The following is a 23,271-nucleotide window of genomic DNA, read 5'->3' as shown; positions in this document are numbered from 1 at the left end:
TTTCAAGTCCTCTCTTAAAACTTGATTCTAATTTTTGGTTTTGCTCTATTGTACTACAACTGTGTAATTTGTTGCTCTTTTGTTTGTGTTGTTATACCATGCTATTTTTGTCTTATTTTTCTTTTACCTGATCCTGTACAGCACTTTGGTTGACCCTTGGTCTTTGTAAATGTGCTTTATAAATAAAGTTTGATTTGATTTGATTTGAAGCATCTGTATGGGGGCGACAAAGGGTGTCAGGGTGAGTGAAAAGACAGCGGCCAGGAGAATGAGGCTTAATGGCCAGCCAGCCCACTTGTTCTTTGGGAGCCAGATGATTGTGCTCCCGATGGATTGTGCAGTCCAAGTAGGGAATGAGACATTACCCCAGATGAAGGAGTTTGAGTATCTCGGGTCTTGTTGTTCACGAGTGAGGGGAGGACGGAAAAGGAGATCAGTCGGAGAATCGGAGTGGCAGGGGCAGTAGTGCAGTCGCTGAACGGCACTGTCTACTGTACCGAGCAATCTTCGTTCCTACTCATGACCGAAAGAATAAGGTTGTGAATACAAGCGGCCGAAATAAGTTTTCTCCGACGGGTGGCTGGCATCTCCCTTAGAGATAGGGTGAGAAGTTCTGTCACGCGAGAGAGACTCAGAGTAGAGTCGCTGCTTCTTTGCCTGGAAAGGAGCCAGTTTAGATGGTTCGGGCATCTGGTTAGGTTGCCTCTCGAGCGTCTCCCTAGGGAGGTCCTTGCGGGACGTCCCACTGGGAGGAGACCCTTCCGGGGAAGACCTAGGGAGGTCCTTGCGGGACGTCCCACTGGGAGGAGACCCCCCGGGGAAGACCTACATAGGCGCAGATGGAGGGATTACATCGACTCACTGGTCTTGGAAGGCCTCGGGATTCCTCAGGAGGAAGTTATGTTGCTCTGGAGACGGAAGTCTGCAGCCCTCTGGTGGTGCTGTTGCCCACGCGATCCGACTACGGATAAGCGGCAAATGGTGCATTTATATAGCGCCTTTATCCAAGGCGCTTTACATAGATTGTGCATTACATTCACCCATACACACACCAACCAGCACATCGGGAGCAATTTGGGGTTCAGTGTCTTGCCCAAAGACACTTCGACATGTAGACAGGAGCTGGGATTCGAACCGCTGACCCATGGATCATTGGACGACCAGCTCTACCTCCTGAGCCACAATCGCCCCTGACAACCAGTCGACCTAAGCGGTTGAAGATGGATGGATAGATGGACACATGGGCATCGAACACGAGGGCATCCTATGTGGATGTACTAAAGAAAAATGCAGGGGCGGAAAGTACTGGCGATCTAGCCAGATGTGCATATAGGATGGAGATGACTGGAGACACTGCTGCTGGCCTCCATGAAAAGATGGCATATTTTTCATTTTATTGCCGAACTAATATAATACACGGTACCGTTTTTTTAATGTGTGGTTATTTTGTGATAATTCTCATGCCTTTTTAATATTGTGTGCTAATGTTTCAAATATATACGCTACACACTGTCTGGTGCCAAAACTTGCTTGCTCAGGCATAGGGATAGAATCCCCATAATTTTGCTTTTGTTTAGATCCCCAAACAAAATGGCATATATGCCTATTAATTATTCTTCGATGCCTTTATTATTTGAATATTTATTATCTACGTAGAGCTGTAGTCTTTCCAGTGTATCCACTTGAATTGAATGTTGTGTATGTTGAATTTTCAAAGAAAAGTGAAGTTTGGACACAAGGGTGCGCTGTTGCACCTCAGACTGGTTCATTCCATAGATAGACTATGGTGCATTCAGCCTCACGGGTCAGGCTGACAGGCTCCAACGAAAATGAAAGCCTGGGTACCGATCGAGGCTATAAACTACTGGAAACGTGATGGCAGCAATCACTCACCCATGGAACATGTTTTTAATCCCTCATCAATCAAATAAATAAAAAGGTGCTGATATCCTCTGGATTGGACTGATAAACAGTGTTGTACTTGCCCCCAACACACACACACACACACACACACACACACACACACACACACACACCATTGTCGTTGTCTTACCGTCACGTCAGCCTGTAGCCTATTTTCTTTTAAACAGATCACCCTGGCATGCTAGTGCAGGCTGTGTGTGTGATCGAATGGTCTCTTAACGAATGACCTTGGAACTCATTCCAAATGTTTTCAATGAGCTCGAAAAGCCTCGAATCCAAAGCTACAGAGACTGAGGGATACATTATGCATTCAATCTATTATTAATGGCAGCATTGAGTCGTGTAAAACTCGTGTTACCATCAGACAAGGCCGGGCCTAGGCCGGGCCCTCAGAAAATAATATAAAAAGCCCAATGAGAGGCTCAGGCTTTTGAGGCTTCTGTTCCTAGAGAGAGAGGATCCCACAAGCCCGGTTAAGCCCCAATTGTTGCTGGCTGCCATTATCATAATTAGCTTTTGATTGATTGATTGAAATATTTATTAACAGTTTGTAGAATTTACAGTACATTTTAAGCACAAACTCAATACAAAGACTGTCAACTGTGAGTGGACGACCCAATTAAGCATTACACTTGTTTACAACAGGGTCCACATTGTTCAATTCATCAAAACATTTAAAGACATAGGCCTACAAACATTTAGAGACATACAAATAGACATTTCTATGTAGCTAAAGAACAGAACAGGAATTCATCATATGGGAAGCAAAAAAGGGAAAAGATACAATATACAGTGAGGGAAAATGGGGGGGGGGGGGGGGGGGATTCTCATTTGTGTACTGTGTAGTAAGCCCATGACTGTCATGATTATCATGAAGTATGAGCGTCATGTGAACCATGACTATGGTAGCACCACCAGCAGAGTGTAGAGTAGGAGAGTAGCGACACGTGACACGTGCCAAACATTGCTCCTATGGCTGGAACTATCCCATTGATTACTCTGGGTAGCACTAGCCTATGTGGTAAGGCTGGATTTGGGGCATACCAGTAGACTAGCTACTTTATAGACTTTGGTTTATGTTAATGTAGGCAACCATTTGCCATAAACATACAACATGCATAAATTAGGATTAGGCTATACACAGAATCATCATTCAATAGCTCTATTTATCTATAAATATTATGTTGAAGTAAACTGCGTCGCGTAGTCATTGGCTAATAAAGAGAACGGATCTCTAAATAACATGGCGACACCGTCGTACTGCTGACTATACACAGCTGTAGGTACTCAACTCAACTCTCAACGGCCCCGCCTCCTACATTCAGGGACACCACTGCGTAAAACCCACAGGGAGCCCTGTTGATGCACTAAAGATGCTGTTCCAACTTTAGACATCAGCGGCTTGCTCGACTTTTCTCTCAGCAAAGGTTTGCCTAATTTAAAAAACAAAATAAAAGCATCCATGTTACACAACTCGCACAGAAGCTTGCGCGCATTCAAATGTAATCGTCGCGAGACATTTCACGCCACTATTCCAATTCCAAAGCCCTCTTTATTTACAGCATGAGGTGCAGTTATGGCAAGGAGTAGCAAGTCAGCGGCGAGGACCCTGGAGGATTTGACGCTAGACTCGGGTTATGGTGGAGCCGCCGACTCCTTCAGGTCTTCCAGTGCGTCGCTGTGCTGCTCTGAGGCACACGCGTCGAGTGCGCATGGGGGGAATTACTATTGGCATCTAACCGACTCGATGCACAGTCGACAGAACAGTCTGGACACTGTTAACACCGTTCTGGTCGAAGACGCCGAGATCCTGGAGTGCTCCGGGCACTGCGCTAAACTACCCGAGCTAGAGGATGTGCCATGGAGCCTCGGGGAAGTGGAGAGTGCGCTGACCAGGGACGAGGAGCTGCGGCTGGGGACCCTGTCGCTGTCACAGGACATTTTGCTCAGGCTTTCAGTGCTGGCCAGCCGCGCGCTGGTGAGGGTCGCCAAAGAGGCGCAGCGGCTTAGTTTGCGCTACGCCAAATGCACCAAGTACGAGATCCAAAGTGCCATAAGGATCGTCCTGTCATGGACCATCTCGGTGAACTGCATCACCGCGGCACTCAGTGCCTTGTCCCTGTACAACATGAGCACGGAGGACAAGTTCAGCCGCGGCAAGACGGAGCGGTGCGGGCTCGCCTTCAACGTGGGGAGGGTCTTCAGGTGGATGGTTGACAGCAGGATCGCGGTCAGGATCCACGAACACGCGGCCATTTACCTGGCCGCCTGCATGGAAAGCCTGTTCCGAGAGATGTGTGCGCGGGCGCTACGTAGTGCTTTGGTGGAGCAAGATAACGGGATTCCCAAGTTCACAGTCGAGTCTTTGGAGCAGGCCATCCACAATGACTCAGAGTTCTGGGGCGCTCTGCAACAGCACCAGCACCTCATTTGTGGGAAGAATGCAAGTGGTGAGTAGGCCTACATTCATTTCTGCAAGCCCGAGAAAGAGAATGTGACCCCCCACCTGTTACTCTTTACATGCTATTTTATTGTCAGAATGCACATGAACCTAATAATGGTTATTGTGTGTATTATACTATCCATAAGTCCGCCCTCTAATGACAACACGCAGGCTGGCTATTTATATCAAGACAAACATGGGAAGAGGCGGTATTGCACACATTCCAAATTGCATTCCCATACACATTGACCCAACCCTATTTTCACAAACATCTAAAAATGTAAGTAATGATTGATTGATTGATTGAAATATTTATTAACAGTTTGTAGAATTTACAGTACATTTTAAGCACAAACTCAATACAAAGACTGTCAACTGTGAGTGGACGACCCAATTAAGCATTACACTTGTTTACAACAGGGTCCACATTGTTCAATTCATCAAAACATTTAAAGACATACAACCATTTAGAGACATACAAATAGACATTTTTATGTAGCTAAAGAACAGAACAGGAATTCATCATATGGGAAGCAAAAAAGGGAAAATATACAAGCACTGGGAAAATATACAATATACAATATACAGTGAGGGAAATGGGGTGGGGGGGATTCAGATTTTACAGAGGCCAGTTTCGAATTGCAGCCATCCGTAGGTGCCCTTTGAGAGCGGTTTTGAAGGAGTCAAGGGATTCACATGTCTTAATGACTGTTGGTAGGGCGTTCCACATTTTGGTGGCATAGGAGCGAAAAGAATTTAGTCCCTTGTTTGTGCCGAATCTGGGTTGTACATGGTTTGTTGCACTCCCTCTGGTGTTGTGGGTGTGGACTTCGTTTACATTAAGGAAGTATTTAGACAGGTACATGGGTATCTTGGTGGTGTATCGAATCTTGTGGACCAGACCCATTGCAAGATGCTGTACTCTGTCGACGACCCTAAGCCATCCCAGCCTGTCAAAGTGGGCAGGGGTGAGGTGGGTTCGGGGGGTGAGGCCAAGTAGGAGCCTGACCAGTTTGTTTTGGGAGGTCTGGAGCCTTGTTTTAAGGGCCTTTGAGGTGCTGTGGTACCAAGAGGTGGATGCATAGTCAAAGAAACCTTGTACGAGGGCTCCTGTTAAGGTCTTCAAGGTGTTTTTGCTGACCAGTGAGGAGATCCTGTAAAGGAATCTTGTTCTTTGATTGACTTTTTTGATTACGTTGGTGGCCATTTTATCACCGGAAAGATTAGCCTCCAGGATGGAACCTAGGTAGGTAATTTGATCTTTTCGTGTGATAATATTGTCACCCACTCTAACCAAGAAGCCATCTGCCTTGCTGAGTTTACTATTTGATCCGAAGAGGATGGATTCAGTTTTTCCCAGGTGTAAGGATAGTTTGTTATCAGCGAGCCAGGTGCAGATTCTACCGAGTTCAGAGCTGAGGGTCTTTTCAACCTGCAGTTTGTTCCTGTCCGAGACCAGCAGTGCTGAGTCATCTGCGAACAGGAACAAGTTGCAGTCACAAGCTGAAGTCATGTCGTTAACATAAATTAGGAACAGTAAAGGCCCTAGTATGCTTCCTTGTGGGACACCACAGCTCACTGGGAGGGGAGGGGACAGTGTTCCGTTCACCTCCACCATCTGTTCTCTCCCCTCCAGGTAGGATTGCATCCAGCTCACTGATGTGCTATCAAAACCAATAGCTTTAAGCTTGTTAACCAGTATGGAGTGGTTCACGGTGTCAAAAGCCTTTTGGAGGTCCAGCATGACCATGCCGCAGTATTTTCCAGCATCCACCTCGTGTTTGATGTGATCGCTCAAATAGAGGAGGCATGTGTCAGTGGAGTGGGATGTTCTGAAGCCAGATTGGAACTCGTACAGCAATTTATTAGTGGCAAGATACTTTTCAACCTGTTCATAGACTATTTTTTCCATCACTTTCGAGATGGAGCTTAGAATAGAAATAGGGCGGTAGTTGCCGGGTTCTAATTTACTCCCTTTTTTGTACAAGGGGTTGGAGGGCACTCAGTTTTTTAAGTACCTCCTCGGTTGTTACCATTGCCATTTTAAAATCATCTTTACAAACACCAAGGTTTTTGTAGAAGGCTTTGATGTGCTCTACACCAAAACGCCCAGAGTGGGAGGGCAGTTTGCTAACCAGCTTTGTTGCAATGTTTGTAAAGAAGATGTTCAAGTGGTTGGCTACATCGAGTTTGTCAGTGATGAGGGTGTTATTCAATTTGATGTTTATGTTAGTAAACCTGGTTTTTAGTTTCCGACCACAGCCTAGTTGGTTGTTTAGTAACTTCCATAGCTCCCGAGGATTGTTTTTGATTTCCTCGGCTTTATCATTGATAAAGTTACATTTGGCTGATTTGGTCATGGCAATTACACCGTTTCTTAGCTTGTTACACTGGGCTTTTAGGTTGTGCAGTTTGGTTTGGAGATCACTGTCGAAGCGCTTGCACTTGGCTAGTTTGGACTTGCATTTAAGAAGTTCAGAGCATTTGTTGTCTCTGGCTTTCATTGCAGTCAGTATGTCCGAATTCATCCATGGCTCCGAGCGGGTTTTGACCCTGACGGTTCTCAAAGGAGCCATGATGTTTAGTACTGATGTAAATTTGGTTTTAAAGCCAAGCCATGCTTCTTCGACTAGTGAGCTCCTGAGCACATCGGACCAATCCAGATTCTCCAGTTCCAGGTTAAAGGCCTCACTAGAGTAGGTTTTGAGGTCCCTAGATATGACTGTTTTGTGACAGTCAAACTTTAGTTTTTGTATTTTGCGGGTACAGAAAATCATAAAATGATCACTGAGCCCACATACAATAACCCCTTTCTTTGAGATTCTGGATTTGTCCGAGGTCAGAATGAGATCAATGACAGTTTGAGTAGAATCACACACTCTTGTGGGTTGGGTAATTAGCTGACTGACACCATGCAGATCACAAAACCGACTAAATGACTTGAACACAGGAGCTTCCTTACGACGCATATCCGTATTGTAGTCGCCAATCAGGATCTTCTCTACACATTCCTCCCCAGCTAAGCACCCCTCAAGTATATCATAGAACTCATTCTGATCAGGGGGTCTATAGACGGTGCCCACTAATACTGATTTAGCATTTTTGAAAATTAATTCAACCCACACAGTTTCAATTTCATCATGCTGCAAGTCAGTACGAGTAATGTATTCAGTATCTTGGTGAATATACATGCACACGCCACCACCATGTCTGTTTCTGTCATTTCTAATGACTGAGTAATTTTCTATTTCAATCTCTGGGTCTTTAGTAGACTCATCAAGTTTAGTTTCAGAGAAACACAGTATGTTTGCCTTACCGTTTTGGAACAGATGTCTGATCTCAGCTAGTTTGGGACTCAAGCTATTCACATTCAAATGAAACAAGTGAAGGCCGTTGGATGCGACGATTGTGTTAATTTCGTCTGTGTTGAAGTAGTCAGAGGTGTGACTGAGGATGGGCGGTGGAATGTCCGTGGCTGAGGTGTGAATGGGGAGGGGCGGTGGAATGTGGGTGTCGCCGTTGAACATGTCTGAACATGTCTGAACATGTCTGGACATGTCTGTAGGCCAGGTCAGATTCATCCTGATGTCTGGGTCCGTGGCTGGGGTGGGAATGGGGGAGGGTGGTGGTCTATTATCCTCTGTAGTCCTGGGTTGACTGTGGGTGTTGGGGAGGGGGTGGTGTTCCTCGTTCAGCTCCATGATCACTGCCGCTGGGGTGGCTTCGGCGAACAAGACGCCTGCGGTGTTATGTGGGGGTCCGCTGGCGTTGGTTGTCTGCAGTTCATGGGCTGATCTTGAAGTTGCGTCCGTTGTCCGTTCCGTGGGGGAGGCGCTCGAGGCGCTCGCGGCGCTCTGGAAGGCGTGGAAGCCGTGGCGCGTTGCGATGGGAACGTTCGTTGTTTGCGGAAGCACCAGTTGCTGCTGTGAGTGCAGTCTCGCTTGTGATCGGGTAACCGGTCCAGGATTGAAGTGAATATCACCCGATAGTAACAAGAAAAGAATAATCACAGTTCTGCGATCCATCTTGCCAGTCGGGGGCTTGTACTTGCGATTCGGGTTTGCTGTTAACAGGCCATGAATCGCTGCTGACCCAAAAGAAATGTGCTTACTTTCAACGCCAGTTAGGAGGTAAAAATCGCTGTGAAACTCCTCCGCTTCGATTCCGTGACGTTCCATCTCTCCTTGGTGGTGTAAGGTCCATGTTGAATTAAAGTATGCGTCCGTAATCCATAGCATGAAGAGGAGGAAAAAGGCGGAAAAGGTTGAAAACATAGCTAAAAATCGCTGTTGTCTGGGGAGCTCTCTGAAGTGCGACCGGTCCGTTCGAGGGTCAGCTTGTATTCCAGCTGTAATCAGTCCCCTGGCATACACTGGCCCGGTTTCCTTTTTGTTGACTCTGTGAGTAAGTAAGTGATGCCTGAAGTTCACTGAATTTCAGAGGCCGCTAACATAAGGTGTGTGGTTTTGGAATCATGATATTAATAATTGTTCAACTATGACTGGAGCAAAGAAGCAGATATCCAAATAGTTCAGCACCAGGTAGCTAAGCACCAGGGATGAATTGACTTGTTGTATAGGTCCTTATCTCTGTGTGTTGCTAAGTGGTTTTTAAGAATACATCCATGGAATTCTTCCTCCCTATTAGTTTGTATGAAGCAGAAGCAGGAGCAATGGAACAGGACCTATAAGCCTATAAGGTTCTCAAAGTGAGGTCCAGACGAGACCCCCAGGGAGTCAGGGACCCCTGGGTGTGTGTGTGTGTGTGTGTGTGTGTGTGTAAGTAGGTCGGCAGTGGCTTATTGTCGGTATCAGTCGGTAACACACGGGAGTGTATCACCGTTACAATGCGTTAGAGGATTGCTGAGGCGGAGGGCCACACCTACCATCAGCTCCCAGCACTTCCCACACGACTTGCTGCACCAAGCCGTGCTACTCATTTGCTGAGTTGGCGGTGCCTGGGATCGAACCCATGAACTTGTGGTCCGACTGAGCTACCTTGCACCTTACCTTACCTTGCTAGATTGATGTTAACAACATCAATCTTATGGAGGTCCCTGGCACACAGTCTTTTCAAACAGGGTTCTGTGGCTGAATATATATTAATTTTGGGGGTCCTTGACATGAAAATGTTTGAGAACCACTGCCCTAAGCATTGTAGGTGCCTGGCGGTATGCTTTTAGTAAAGGCCTTCTCAGTTCATTTTCTAAATGCTGTCCTGCATGGACACCTCTCAGAGCCTGTGGTTTAATTCCTGGGGTACATAAATCTCTTCTCTACTTCAGCCAACTACCATGATGGCTTGTAGATCAGCTATTTCTGAGTTTTGTTTATACATTTCTAGAAATGTTTTGAAAAATGTCACCTATAATGACATGCCTAAAATAGCGATTTAACCCTCATTTGATGGATATGCCATGAAATTACTTTTGAGGCTTTGTACTCAACTCCAACAGGTTTATGTAATAAACGGCCTCGGGGGAACCTTGGTCATGCGTTATGTCTAGAATGAGGTGGACGAAACCGAGGAGTCATAGAGAAAGTAACAAAGAGAGAGAAATAGTTCAGAGACAGAGATAGAGAGAGGGGGAAGAGAGAGGGAGAGAGTGACCTTCAAACCCTATTGATGCAGTTCTTGAAGGAGTCTGAAGAAAGAATGGAGTCAAGAGGCCAGGTTACAGGCTCAAGCACAGGAGCTTGGATGTAAAAGGACAAATACTGTAGATAAACACCTTGCGCCAAATCTGTGCTGCAATACGAAACTGGCCCACGTAAATTCGGAATCCCCCACCCACCCCTTTTCCCCCTCACTTATATATATTTTTCCCCTTTTACCTCTATGATGATTTCCTGTTTTTGGCTATGTGTATATTTGTACGTCTCTAATGTTATGATGAATTGAAAATGGTGGACCCTCTTCTAAACAAGTGTAATACTTTATGGTGTCATGATTGTCATCCACTGACTCACAGTTGACAGTCTTTGTATTAAGTTGTACTTGAAATCTACTGTAATTCTGCAAACTGTTAATACATGCAGTACTTCAATCAATCAATCAACCAATGCAGTAAAAAATGTAATTTGCTTGTATAGTTACGACAGACATTGTCAGGATGAATCACTGTCTGTAGGCATATAGATTATTTGCTTGGTTAGCACAATAAATAACTAGACTGATAACTGGGACACAGTGCAAGCTGGCACATGGCCATGCTGCACAAAAGGACACCGCAAGATATACAGCATGACAACAGACCACATCAAATGCTAAGCATGATTTGACCTGACACAATATTGAAAATGGCCCATGTGCAAATAGTCAGTTCATTGTCGTCTCCTTACTGTAGGTTAATCCATGGGCAAGTTAGGAGTTAACTTTGGTAGCATTCTGCTACCAAAGCAGAATGCTAAAGAAAAGGATTATAGTTCATCCAGTGATTTCAAGAGACACTGGGTGTCTCCATTGACTGTAAATGTCACTGACTTGAATCAAGTGAGTTTGAAATAGGTTTGCATTGTTGTTGTGAAACCGCACACAGCTGCAGCAAATATGAACACATGGACAGGGAACATGTTGGTTCAAAATGTCAGTGGAGTGAGAAGAAACATGCTTCAACCGCAAAGTTTGTTGTTGCTTTTTGGGTGCAGATCATGAAGCACCAGAATGTCATTCTAGAAGTGCACAAATCATAATGCTCTGAGTCTGACGGCCATCAGGTCACCTTATGCTGATTACGGGTACATTCACATGCACCTAGTTGGAGTTGATTACGGGTACATTCACATGCAAAGCTAGTTGGAGTTGACAGATGTTCTTAACTTCTTTGTAACATAAGATTCACAAATCATCCTGCAGGTCTTGCCTGACAGACAGACGGACAGCTCTTAATTTCCGGCTCTCCAAAGGTGCTGAACTTGTATCAATACATCATGCCAGGTGCCCAATAGCCTCAAATGGGTCAGGGAACAATCTATAGTTCCCTCGGGCTTAATTCCACACAGCAATTGATTTGTCACATTTAGGCCTTTGAAGGCTGGGGGCAGAGAAATACATGGTCAAGAAATGAATTGTTGTAACTAAAAACTGAATTGTGGAATATTATACTGGCGTATCAGATGTAGCTAAATAGATATTAGATAAGCATAAGACTGACATAGACGGAAGCAGATGATAGCAATAGCAAAGTAAAAACAGAGCTCTCCTTGTTCTTGGCTGTTTTATCGGCGATTGCAATGACAGATATTGTCCAACATAACACTATAATGTCACACCTGCTGCTGTTGGTTCTACATTGGCGCATGTAGCATATGGCAGCCACCTACACACACGCATGCATGCATGAACGCACACACACACACACACACACACACACACACACACACACACACACACACATGCACAGCAGCACACGCACGCACACATGGGCACATGCATTGCACGCACCTCTCCATCACTGAGTCAGTGTTCTTCTCAGGTGTAGGGTTTCCCTTCCTCGCCTGTGGCATCCTGTCAGAACAGGAAACCACCCTGTAGCATTACTGTGGAGTCGTACTTACAGCTCTTGTTAACCTAAAGAACACAGCGCTGCATTTGATTTCCCTGCGGACATGTGTGTGTCAGAGAGAAAATGTGTAGTCGAACATGATCTCTAGGTACAGCTCCCTGGAGCCAAGTTCTGATCATACCTTGACAGTGACTTGTCTTGGCTCAGAGGTGGTACAGTATGACTTTCAAGTCCGGGCAGATATTAGAGATATAGCAGCTTGGTGGCAGAGTTTCAAGAACTTAAACCTACCCGTTGTGCTTTAACCCCAGCATGTGTGTAGCAAACAGCAAAAACAGCAGATCTACCTGTAGATCTGATATTTTTGCAGAAGATTTTTGGTGTTGAGGGAAAAGGGGTCCTAGTATAGACTCCTGCATGGGGGACTCCAATCGACAAAGTATATAGTTTTTAAGTTGTTTATGGACTCTACTGGTGGTTGTCCAGGACGTGTGTGCGCACACATGCTTACAGCTAATCTCCGACACATTCCCTGGTGTATGCCAGAGGCCAACGATGAACCAAAAGTTTCCAGAACGGCCTGTTATAGCACCACCATGAGGCGCTATAACAGGTTAAAATAACACTTTATTCATTGAAATAAGTTGCAGTTTGTGGTTTTAAAACAGCCAATTATGACTGTAACAGTACCTCTACTATATAATTTATGATTGCTCTTACAGGAGGTGAAAGGCAGGTCCTATTCCACTCACAGGAGTTTAGTTTCTTATCCAACAGCCGGCGTTTGCTTGCCTGGTGCACTCATTCACACGTGTTTGGTGGAAGCATTGTCAGAACAGACAGACAGACAGACAGACAGACAGACAGACAGGAGGAATGGTTGGGGGCTGCACTAGTAACATTCAGCTGGATGAACTGTCATACTCTCCATACAGTATATGGACATCTAAGGGTGGTAGCGGAGACATTCTCTTGAGTGTACAGGGTTTCATGAGGGCCCAGGTAAGGCCGGGCCTTAATTGTCGGGCCTGTTGAGAATTCTAGTTTTCGCCGGCTGCCGGGCGTGGCTGCACTAATAACTTTGGGGCAGGCCCGTCAAGAGTTTGAATGGACAGGTAAAAGTCAAGAGGGAGACATCGGATGGGGAAGGAATCAAGGATCAACATGAACAGGTTCTGACATATATCCAAGATCAAAGGGTTTGAGGTTTGAGGTCAGATGTAGAGTTGCTGGCCAATAGTGATGACATCAGGGATCTCCATATATGTATGGACTTAACTGCGACAGCATGTCGCATTTACTATGACATCAGGGTCTCCACATCTCCATCCCTGATGATGTCACATGATGTCACGAGACCTGGGCACCATATATGGTGCCCGACACACTGATAGTGCCCAACACACTGACGGGAAATGCTCGATTCGATAGTTAACTGCGACATTCGGTCGCAAGGAGGAGACCAGTCTGTGCAATGTCTGGGCATTGTGGAGAAATACCCTAGCCTTTGCTTGCAATGTGTAGGAATTTTATCGTGCGTGCACACACACACACACACACACACACACACACACATGCACACACACAGACCTGTCCCTGCACTTGACTTACTTTGACTTATTCTTGTAGGCTCCTAAGTGGAGCATAGGGCCGCCATCACACCCCGCCATCGGACTCTGTTTTGAGCAGTTTTATTGTGTCTCCACTGATCTTCTCCAGGTCTGTTTTGGCTTTTCTTTTGCCCTGTGGATTCCAGTCCAGTGCTTGCCTAGTGATGTTGTCAGGAGGTTTTCGCGGGGTATGTCCAATCCATCCCCACTTTCTCTTCATCCTGGCTGATGGAGTTTTGGTTGGTTTTCTCCAACATGCTGGCATTTGATATTTTATCGGGCCACCTGATGTTCAGAATGTGCCTTAGGCATCTGTTGACAAATGTCTGGAGTTTGTTGGTGGTAGTATTTGTCACTCTCCATGTCTCTGATCCATAGAGGAGAACTGACTTGACGTTGGTGTTAAATATTCTGGTCTTATTACGGAGGGACAGTGCCTTGAAGTTCCAGATGGGTCGTAGCGTGGTGAAAATGTGTCTGGCCTTGTTTATTCTGCTTTTGATGTCATCATCTGATCCACCATCCTTGCCCAGTATGCTCCCGAGATATGTGAAGCGGTCAGTCTCTTTGATGTTGTCTCCCTGTAGTTGGACTGGGAGATCCTGTTTGTTGTTTACCTTCATGAGTTCTGTCTTTTTCACATTTATCTTGAGGCCAGACTTTGCTGCCTCTTCGGAGAGTAGTGTTAGCTTTGACTGTGCGTGTTGGTGTTTGTGAGAAAGAAGACAGATATCGTCTGCAAAGTCATGGTCTTCGAGTTGTTGGGTGAAGGTCCACTGGATGCCAGTCTTACTGGCCATGGTTGTGTTTTTCATGATCCAGTCGATGGCCATCAAGGAAATTGTTGGTGAGAGCATTCAGCCTTGTCTCACCCCGGTCTTAACTTCAAGAGGGCAAGTTAGCTTTCCATTGTGGATGATTTGGCAGTCGGAGTCCTCATACAGCTGTTGGATGATGTTGATGAATTTCTGAGGGATTCCGTAGTGTTGCACGCACGCACGCACGCACACACACACACACACACACACACACACACACACACACACACACACACACACACACACACACACACACACACACAGACCTGTCCCCGCAACAGGTCTGGTATTAATGCAGACCTTGGGAAGGGAGTAGGGGAATGCTAATGTGACAGTCTAGTACAGGGTGAGAGAGAGAGAGCCGCAGCCAAGTTTACTTCAATTGATTAAGAGTCGGGAGGTGATAGAAAACAGCTAATTCTTCAACCCAGCCAGCTGCTGACACAATGGATTGGGTGTCTTTCATTTTTCTCTTTCCTTCCCTTTCTCAGTGTGCCTCTGAGGCTTCTGTAAACCATTACAAAGTTTCACTTTGTCGTCAACTGCTGTGTGTGATGACACGTGCAGCTGGCACACGGCTCAGTGACACTCCATCAGTGGCGTCTATGTGAATGAGCGGCAAGTGCAGGCGTTGTACTGCTGAGTAAATGAACAGAGAATGGGAAGGAATGAGCAGCTCTACAGTGTTCAAGAGTTCAGCATTGTTGACTCGAGTTAAGTTGTCACAATGTGGAAATCAATCTCGTACTGTAGCTTAACCCATAAGATCTGAGGACCTGAGTCTACAAAATGTATTCTAAAACTGTTTTCTGAAAAACCCATGTTTCTATATCTGTGGTTCTCAAACTATTTCATGTCAAGAACCACCAGCCCAGAATGATTTGTATTTGGCCGCGGATCTCCATCTCAAAGTCTTTCGTTCCAGGGACACCCAGAAGCAAAGATTTGAGTTTAAAGTTTTCAGAATATATATTCAAAGATTTGCACATATTTGTGCACTTGTGGCCCCTGAAAAAATGAAAGTTACAGGTATGGTGTGTGCAACATGAAGTGGGAGATTACCAGAATGACAGTAATCCTTAATCATATTCAAGATCTTTTGGAGAGAAATTTAGACTAGAGCACTGCTGTGTGTGTGTGTGTGTGTGTGTGTGTGTGTGTGTGTGTGTGTGTGTGTGTGTGTGTGTGTGTGTTCAGCTCGTGCTCGTTGATGGTCGTTAATGTCAAGGCAATTATGTTCATGCACTGTCAAATAGGTCTACATCTATTCTAAGGTAGCATAATACCTGACATATCCTGCTCATCGCTGTGCGGAAATGTGTAAATGTTTGTGTTTGAGCACAACATGCATTTTGAGAACCCACAAATGTTCTGTGTGCGCGCACGTTGTGCGGCCCGCCACACAAAATCATTCTACAGTTGTGGCCCCTGGCCTAGTTTAATACCCCTGCCGTATATCCTACCGAAACATAGACCATTTAAGTGAATGACAAAAGTCACAAAACAAAACTCCTAATGACAATTACTGCATTGGATTACCTATCTCAAGCAAGTTTCAAGTACAGTATCTGCAAGTAGTTATGATTTCATTTTATTTTATAGGACACTGGGGGCTCCAACTTCGTCTCATCTTTCTAAATACACTGTTTTGGGATTTAGCAGTGGGGAAGCGGTGCTCCCCCACTAAAGTTGGTATTTTGGTTACCTGTCTAAATCCCTAAAACACCTCCGTTACCTGTTATATTATGCATAGGTGTGGTTTGGGCGTTACAATAATTAAACCAATCGCCGTGCCACATATGCCATTGCTTTTAAGAGATCCCTTATTCGTTGCCCGTTATGCCCAGTGCTATATTGCTTCATAGCCTTACGGTCTATAGCCCATGGAAGAGTGTTGCATTGCTGCCCCAATTCAAGGTAGTGGTAGTTCCAACCAATGGCCTTCGGGTGTGTCAGGGACAAGACAGACACTGCTAAACGTGTCTCTCCCAGTAATTCCTTGTGGCAGCCTTGGGTGGAGTGAGGGTGCTACCCCAGGTTCATTGGCCCTTTTATACACAACTCAAACGAGAAATGCCATAGCACTATAAGTCCATAATCACAATCGCTGTCACTGGGGAACACACCTGTGAGGCTGTGACTAGGAGTCCATATATGATGGAGTTTGAAAGAAATCGACTGGAGGGGGGGGGCTCGAAACACCCATAAAATAAGCTGTCAGTGACAGATGAGACCCAGACGAACACTGTCTGGTTCTTTAATGCCAGAGGAAAACGTGTCAAAGGAAGCAAGTACCAACAGGTGGATTAACCAGACGAAGCATCAGTATCTATGACACATTATAATCAACTCCTCAGCACTGGCTTCCTATGAGTGAAACCTAAAAAATAATAATAAAGATAAAATAAACACATTTTTAATTTGCCATCCCTTACATGTTTATCGTTTAAAGCTTAATTCAAAGAGATTTGTTTTAGTGTGTCAGAAGAACTTTGCTGTTGAATGTCTTCTGCTTGAAAAGCCGGTACTGTGTGAAATTCAAAACGGCATGTCAGGAGTCAGGACATGTCAGAAAGAATGCTCTGACACAGACATAATAAGCAGAATCACTGTGCCTGTACAATGAATGCACACTTCTGAGATAAAATGTTAATCCTTAAGATTATATAAAACAGAATCCCGTGATTTCTTTCCACCCTAAAACATGATCATCAGGTATTATTATTATATAAGGAGGAAGATCTTTTTAGTATGCCGGGTTTGCCTGATGGGTGGTGAATTGATCCACCTGAACTGAAGCCACACCCACAGCTGTTGTATGATAAAGGGGGTGGGGTTGGGGTCCGTACGCTTTTCCGACCAGTCATTGGTCCGACCGGAATCACTGGATTAAGGTTGGCAAACATGCGCTGCTCTGTGCTTGCGGTTATGGTTAGGTTAGGGTTTGAGGTATATTGTCGTTGTCGGACCAATAAATTAGTACTGCACCTGTGCACCAGTGGGGTTAGGGGAGGGGATGATATTGTGAATGTGATGTCACTAATCTCACTATATTACAGTTTTTTTTCATAATTTGGCATGCTTGACTGTCAAGGTTTCAGCCTCAAGGAAAAAACCCTAAATACAAACAACAATCACACCAAGGGGTCTAATGAAGTACCGTCACATCATAAACACATGAAAAATTGGAAAAATACAAAGATCACGGCACTCCATCTTAAAACACCATATTTTACACCTTTTCTCGCTGGCATTGTTCTAGAAATAGTAATTGTAATCACTAATCACATGCCGAAAACGCTTCACTCAATGCTAGTTTCCATCTGTGATGGCGAGGGCACCCATTACAAGGAAGTATGCAAATGTAGTGCATGCACAGGTCAGGGAAATGATGCATGTACACATGGGAATAATTGTCAATTGTGATAATTGAATAAACTAACCATCTGTTTTGAATTATTTAGAACATAATCCAGCAGGAATGTATCTTTGAGAATGAAGAGAAGCTGAAAAATAATGAATTATGCAAATTATGCATGCAACCCCCATTACCACAATTCACTCTCATGCATGGTATATCTTTACCGTATATGACAACCACCCCCACCCCTATTCACACAACCCCTGGGCGATCGGATCGTGTGTCAACAATGTTTAGTGACCACGAATCACGATATAAAAATACGTACAAAGAATCACCCAAGCTTGCACTACGGTATGAAGTAGATGGCTACTTCTTATGACGTCCACTTATTCTGTCCTTGACGGTGAGTTCTTAGATATTGTGGAACCACATGTTCTATTGCAGGTGTGGCATGACGTTAGGTTGTAGTGGTGGACTGGTGCGTTACGTTCCTCACACACACACACACACACACACACACACACACACACACACACACACACACACACACACACACACACACACACACACCCCATCTAAATGGATATAGATGAACTGCCCATAAGGATCTACCATATGGGCACTTTGGGCGTTATATTTATTTATTTTATTTGTTTGTTTGTTTTTTTTAGCTCCACAGACATTTCCCCCACTATTCTGAAAGAAAAAATCACACCTGTGTGAACTAAGTGGTGCAACTCTGTGTGGGGTCCTCTAACACGCCCAGGGTGCCGGCCCGGTTCCGGCGAGCCGCCCCGCGTCCGAAACGGTTGAGAAATGACAGAGTTACCGTGTGGGGGAATTGGCAGACAACACTCTCTCACACAAGTAATTGTGTGGTATTCTCCCTCCCTCTCTGTCTCTCTCCCTCCCTCCCTCTCTGTCTCTCTCCCTCCCTGTCTCTCTGTCTCTCTCCCTGTCTGTCTCTCTCCCTCCCTCCCTCTCTGTCTCTCTCCCTCCCTCCCTCCCTCTCTGTCTCTCTCCCTCCCTCCCTCCCTCTCTGTCTCTCGCATGCACCAATGCTCTACATTGTAATTAGCACAACAGTGCAACTCTCTCTCTCTCTCTGTTTCTAGCTCAGCAGCGCCACCTTTGCACCTGTTGGTACCCCAGACAGACAGACAGACAGACAGACAGACAGACAGACATAGGGAGGGACAGACATTGCTGATCCTTGAAGTGGTTGCACCACTTAAAAAATGTGTCTAAAGACTCTAAAACAAATTTGTGTGTTATTGTTGGTGAGAATGCAGCTGAGAAGTGCAAAAGCAGCAACGATGCGCTAGTCTAGAGTGGCTGTTGTTCAAGGTGGGTGGGCCCACTGGGCCGTGTGAGGTCATGTGTTTCTTCTGGTGAAATAAAAGACGTGTGTCCGCCATCCAGCATGGATTTTTTACATTCTGCACACAGTGCGTCAGGTGGCTCGACAAAAAAAAGGTATTAAAAAACACTGAAATTCACTGGCGGATTCTCTCACTCATCTGCTTAATATGTGGGTCAAATAAAAACAATGTGTTTGTTTGCTTGCTTGGCTGTCACTCTGGGGGCGAGGTAGGCGGCCGGGAATAGGCCAATTGAACGGCATAAAAACGTCCCAAAATGCCTCAAAACAGCCAAAATTCAGGTTTGCACGTGCATGTGCAGGGAGGGACTTTTAGCTTCAGTGCCCAGGGGCCCTCAGAGGTGCTAATCCAGCCCTGCACACCATGCATCAGTTTGCAGCAGATAAAGGCTGATGGGTACCGTACCGTATACCGGCCAAACACCAACAAAGTTTCCAGGTCAGTGTGAAGAAGAGATCGAACCAGAGCAACATTTTCAGTGCTATCTTGACGATAGCTTAGCTGATAGCGTTTTATTATTTAGCTTCCCTGTTGGCTTTGAAGAAACTACCTTCACCACTACTGCTTTTATGTGTACAGAGGATATCCACATTACACTGCAGGTTAATAATGCATCACTATGCATTCTACTATCTAGTCCACCTTCATGGCATCTTACAAAATCGCTCTTAGATTGAGAACCCTGACAGAAACAGGACTGACTTAGGATCATCATCAATCATTGATTCCATTCCTTCCCCCAGGTGTTCGAAACGTGTACTGCTGAACCGTGATTGCCCCTAGCCTCCGGCCATGCGGTGTCCAATCATTAATTATATTGCAATGTACCGCAGGGGTACAAAAGTGTGTCTTTGATATTTTGAAGATGATAAAACTAAAAGGGAGTTGGGCCACAATTATAATAGTCTATGTCTTGTGTAAACCACTTTACACGTGCTTCCTTTGCACAGGATACATAAATCACCATCAGCTGCACAAACACAGAGCAGATATAGTTCATGTGGTAGAAATAAACAGTCACTACTTTTGACATGCCAGCCCGGCCTTGGAATAAACATGACTTTTCCCTATGGGGCCAAAGCTTGCCGTATGGCAGTGGTTTTCAAAGTGGCCACCAGGGGTGAGGGAATTTGAATGGAGAGAAATGTTTTTTCTTCCTTTTAATCAAAAAATAATAATTTAAATTCATAAGATAAATATTTTACCAGTTTATAGTGTGAGCTTGTAGATCGGGCATTCTTTGCAATTTCTAATAATTATCGGCCACACCTACTAGATCAGGGGTTCTTAACCCGTGGGTCGCACCCCACGGGGGGTAGCCAAATTATATATATATATATATATATATATATTCCGTTTTTTTGCGACTGAATGGCTGGAAAATGGAAATAGAGTTTACATAGTACACATAGTGCATGCATAAACTTAAACTCCTTAATGATTATATCTGGTTTCAGTCTTTATTTATGATGTATATTCGCTATTATTAAGGTTATTATAGTGGCCAATTTGTATTGGGGGTGGGGAGGTAAATGGTGCATTTATATATATTTACATACCGGTAGATTGTGTATTTGTATTTGTATTTATTTATTCAGCACAGTATAAAAACAACACTGAACATATAAATATAAGAAGGGTAAAGTGCTAGGCTGAGGCAAAAAAGCCCAAGGGGCTTATACGAGGCCTCTACCTATATAAATTCATACACCGATGGCGGCAGAAACCATGCAAGCCAACCAGCACATCAGGAGCAATTACGGGTTCAGTGTCTTGCTCAAGGACACTTCGACACTAACTCTGGAGGAGCCCGGGTTCGAACTGACAACCTTGCGGTTACCATCCAGCCACTCTACCCCCGGGAGGGGGGCGGGGGTCGCGTAACACGGCCAAAGCATTTCCGGGGTCCCCAGCCACAAAGAGAGGGAGAGAGAGAGAGAGTTGAGAACCCCTGTACTAGAGGGTAGGATTCTGGTAATATCACTTTAGTCCAGGGTACACACGGTTTGATTTTAATGGTGAGAAAGAAAACGGCCACAATTGTGCTTTCAGTCTTTTGTGTCTTTCTCTTTCTATCCCTTAGAAAGCGAGAGCCTGGTATGTATCAGTACCGGGTCATTTCCTTGACTACAGTCGATCCGCTGATGGAAAACGGAATCTCCTTCTATGACCAGTATCTCATTACGTCTCCTGGGAGCTCAGACCTGTGTGTGTGTGTGTGTGTCTCTCTCTCTCTCTCTCTCTCTCTCTCTCTCTCTCTCTCTCTCTCTCTCCAGTCCATCTCAACCCTTACTTGATCTGTGCACATTATAATGAGGCTACATTTCTGCCATTGCATTGATTGAGTTGTGCGTGACCTTGTCCCGTCCTCCATGTCTAATAGCTCTGTCAGGCCCGACATGGAAGCGAGCCCCACTCCACCCCCCTCCCCACCGCCCGCTCCTGCCAGCCTGCTTCGCACCGGCAGGCCGCAGATAGACGCGTGGGTACCGACTATGACAGATCTCCACAAGAATGACCCAACTCTACTGTGTTTGTTCAAGTTTGTGCCATAGAGTGGGCGGGGTCATGCATGTACGGCACGCACGTGACAAGCAGGGCATGAGCAAGAGGGTAACGCTGTGTCTGAGTAAAGGATCTTTGACGGGCTGAAAATGGGCATTTTCAGATGGCCCTACACAAACATATACAAGAGCTTCTGCCAGTTTTCCATCTCCATACTATCTAATTAGTGACAGCATATGGTATAGATTACCTCCAGAGAAGGTATACATCTTTCTTTCTTTTCTTTTTCTTTTTTTTGTTCTTGACATTTCTTTATTACTAACATATGGTTCCTGCATGACTCCTATTTCATTCTCAAAAGTGGATCAGTGACTGGTTAATATAACAACCACATTGTTAGGAGGAGGAAGGTGGAGGCAGCCACTTTTACTTCGGGGGCACGTGTTAGTCTGACGTCCCATTAGTCCGACATACCACATACCGGTTAAGACTCACCCGTGGCTTCCACGTGCGCCGTGCGGTTATGGTTAGCGGTAGGGTTAGTAATGTTGGATTATTGGGACGTCAGAGTAACGCTACGTACCCTTTTACTTCTTTCCTTTATGTTCACACACACAGTAGTACACACTGGAAATTTACTGACAATTTGATAAAAGATCAATCACAAGAACCCTGGGGTCTCTATTCTGAGGCAAACATTCAGCAAAAATAGCTGCTCTATAAGTTAACTATGCCAGTATGCGTCAAAACAGTTTTTGAAAAATAAGTGGGAAATATCTGTGAAATACTAGCAAACCTAGTTTAGAGCCCTGGGGGAAGTGTATATAGGGTTTAAGTGGTAAAGAAACTGGATTGGTCAAATTACACAACCTGATTGAATGGGTGGTACAATGCCATTATACTAGCCCTATGAAGCCTAATCTCTTTGTGCAGGTTTGTTTATCACTGTGCGGCTAAGAAAAACGGTTGGAACAATGGCCCTTAAAGCTGTCTTATAATGACAATAGCCAGTTGTGATGTATTGTTTAAGTAGCTCATCGCTGTTATGTACAGTGAGGGACTAGCTTAAGGGCAGCTATAGAAAGCAAAACAGTGCGGGGTAATTTATTTTATGTCAATATACCTACTTCATTCTGCCCAAAATGAAGCGATGCATATAAATTATGAGATTAGGCGAGGGCTGTTGCAGCCAGGCCCTATGTTGGATACCAAGGGCACTTTTTTGTCAACAATTTTTGTCTCCACCAGCCAAAGGCATGGGGAGAGTATGTTTTGCATTCCGTTCGTGTGTGTGTGTGCCAAACTTTGCACACACTCCCTGGATGCCAACGATGAACCTCTGCCCCAAATATTCCACAACGGCCTGTTATAGCGCCACCATGAGGCAGCTTTTCACATTTTTACCTATAACTGCACCGATCTGCTCAAAACGTTGCATGCACACTCCCTAGACAGGCAAAGGACAAACCTTTGACCTGCATCTTTCACATCTGCCTTTTATAGCGCCACCAGGAGGCAGACTTTTGTAAAAACAATTATTTTGATATTACTCCTCCAGATTCTGTCCAAAAATCCCGCAAATCCTTACACAGTATCTCTATAGTCATGTGCTCAAGACGGATCTGTCCGATATTTCATATTCCACCCTAATTGGCTAACATTGGCTTTCAAAGTTTGGCCCGTTTTGAACAAAAAGTCTCAAATCATGAATGCAGCGTGCAT

The 23,271-nt window shown here is 45.0% G+C and overlaps 1 protein-coding gene across 4 annotated transcripts in view; it reads left to right on the top strand.

Annotated features, from left to right (window-relative positions):
* The first annotated feature begins 3,314 nt into the window (after positions 1 to 3,314).
* Positions 3,315 to 23,271, top strand: part of btbd11b (BTB (POZ) domain containing 11b) — a 143,122-nt gene continuing 123,165 nt past the window's right edge. For all 4 annotated transcript variants that reach the window (XM_083763370.1, XM_083763369.1, XM_083763368.1 and 1 more), the window contains exon 1: positions 3,315 to 4,373. In XM_083763370.1, coding sequence (XP_083619496.1) covers positions 3,500 to 4,373 — 874 coding nt within the window. In that variant the 5' untranslated portion in view covers positions 3,315 to 3,499. The remainder of the gene's footprint in view (positions 4,374 to 23,271) is intronic.

Source organism: Protomyctophum parallelum (genome assembly GCF_964188405.1).
Source record: "Protomyctophum parallelum genome assembly, chromosome: 4".
NCBI lineage: Eukaryota > Metazoa > Chordata > Actinopteri > Myctophiformes > Myctophidae > Protomyctophum > Protomyctophum parallelum.
Note: the sequence above shows the minus strand (reverse complement) of the source record. Positions and strands in the feature narration are given on the sequence as shown.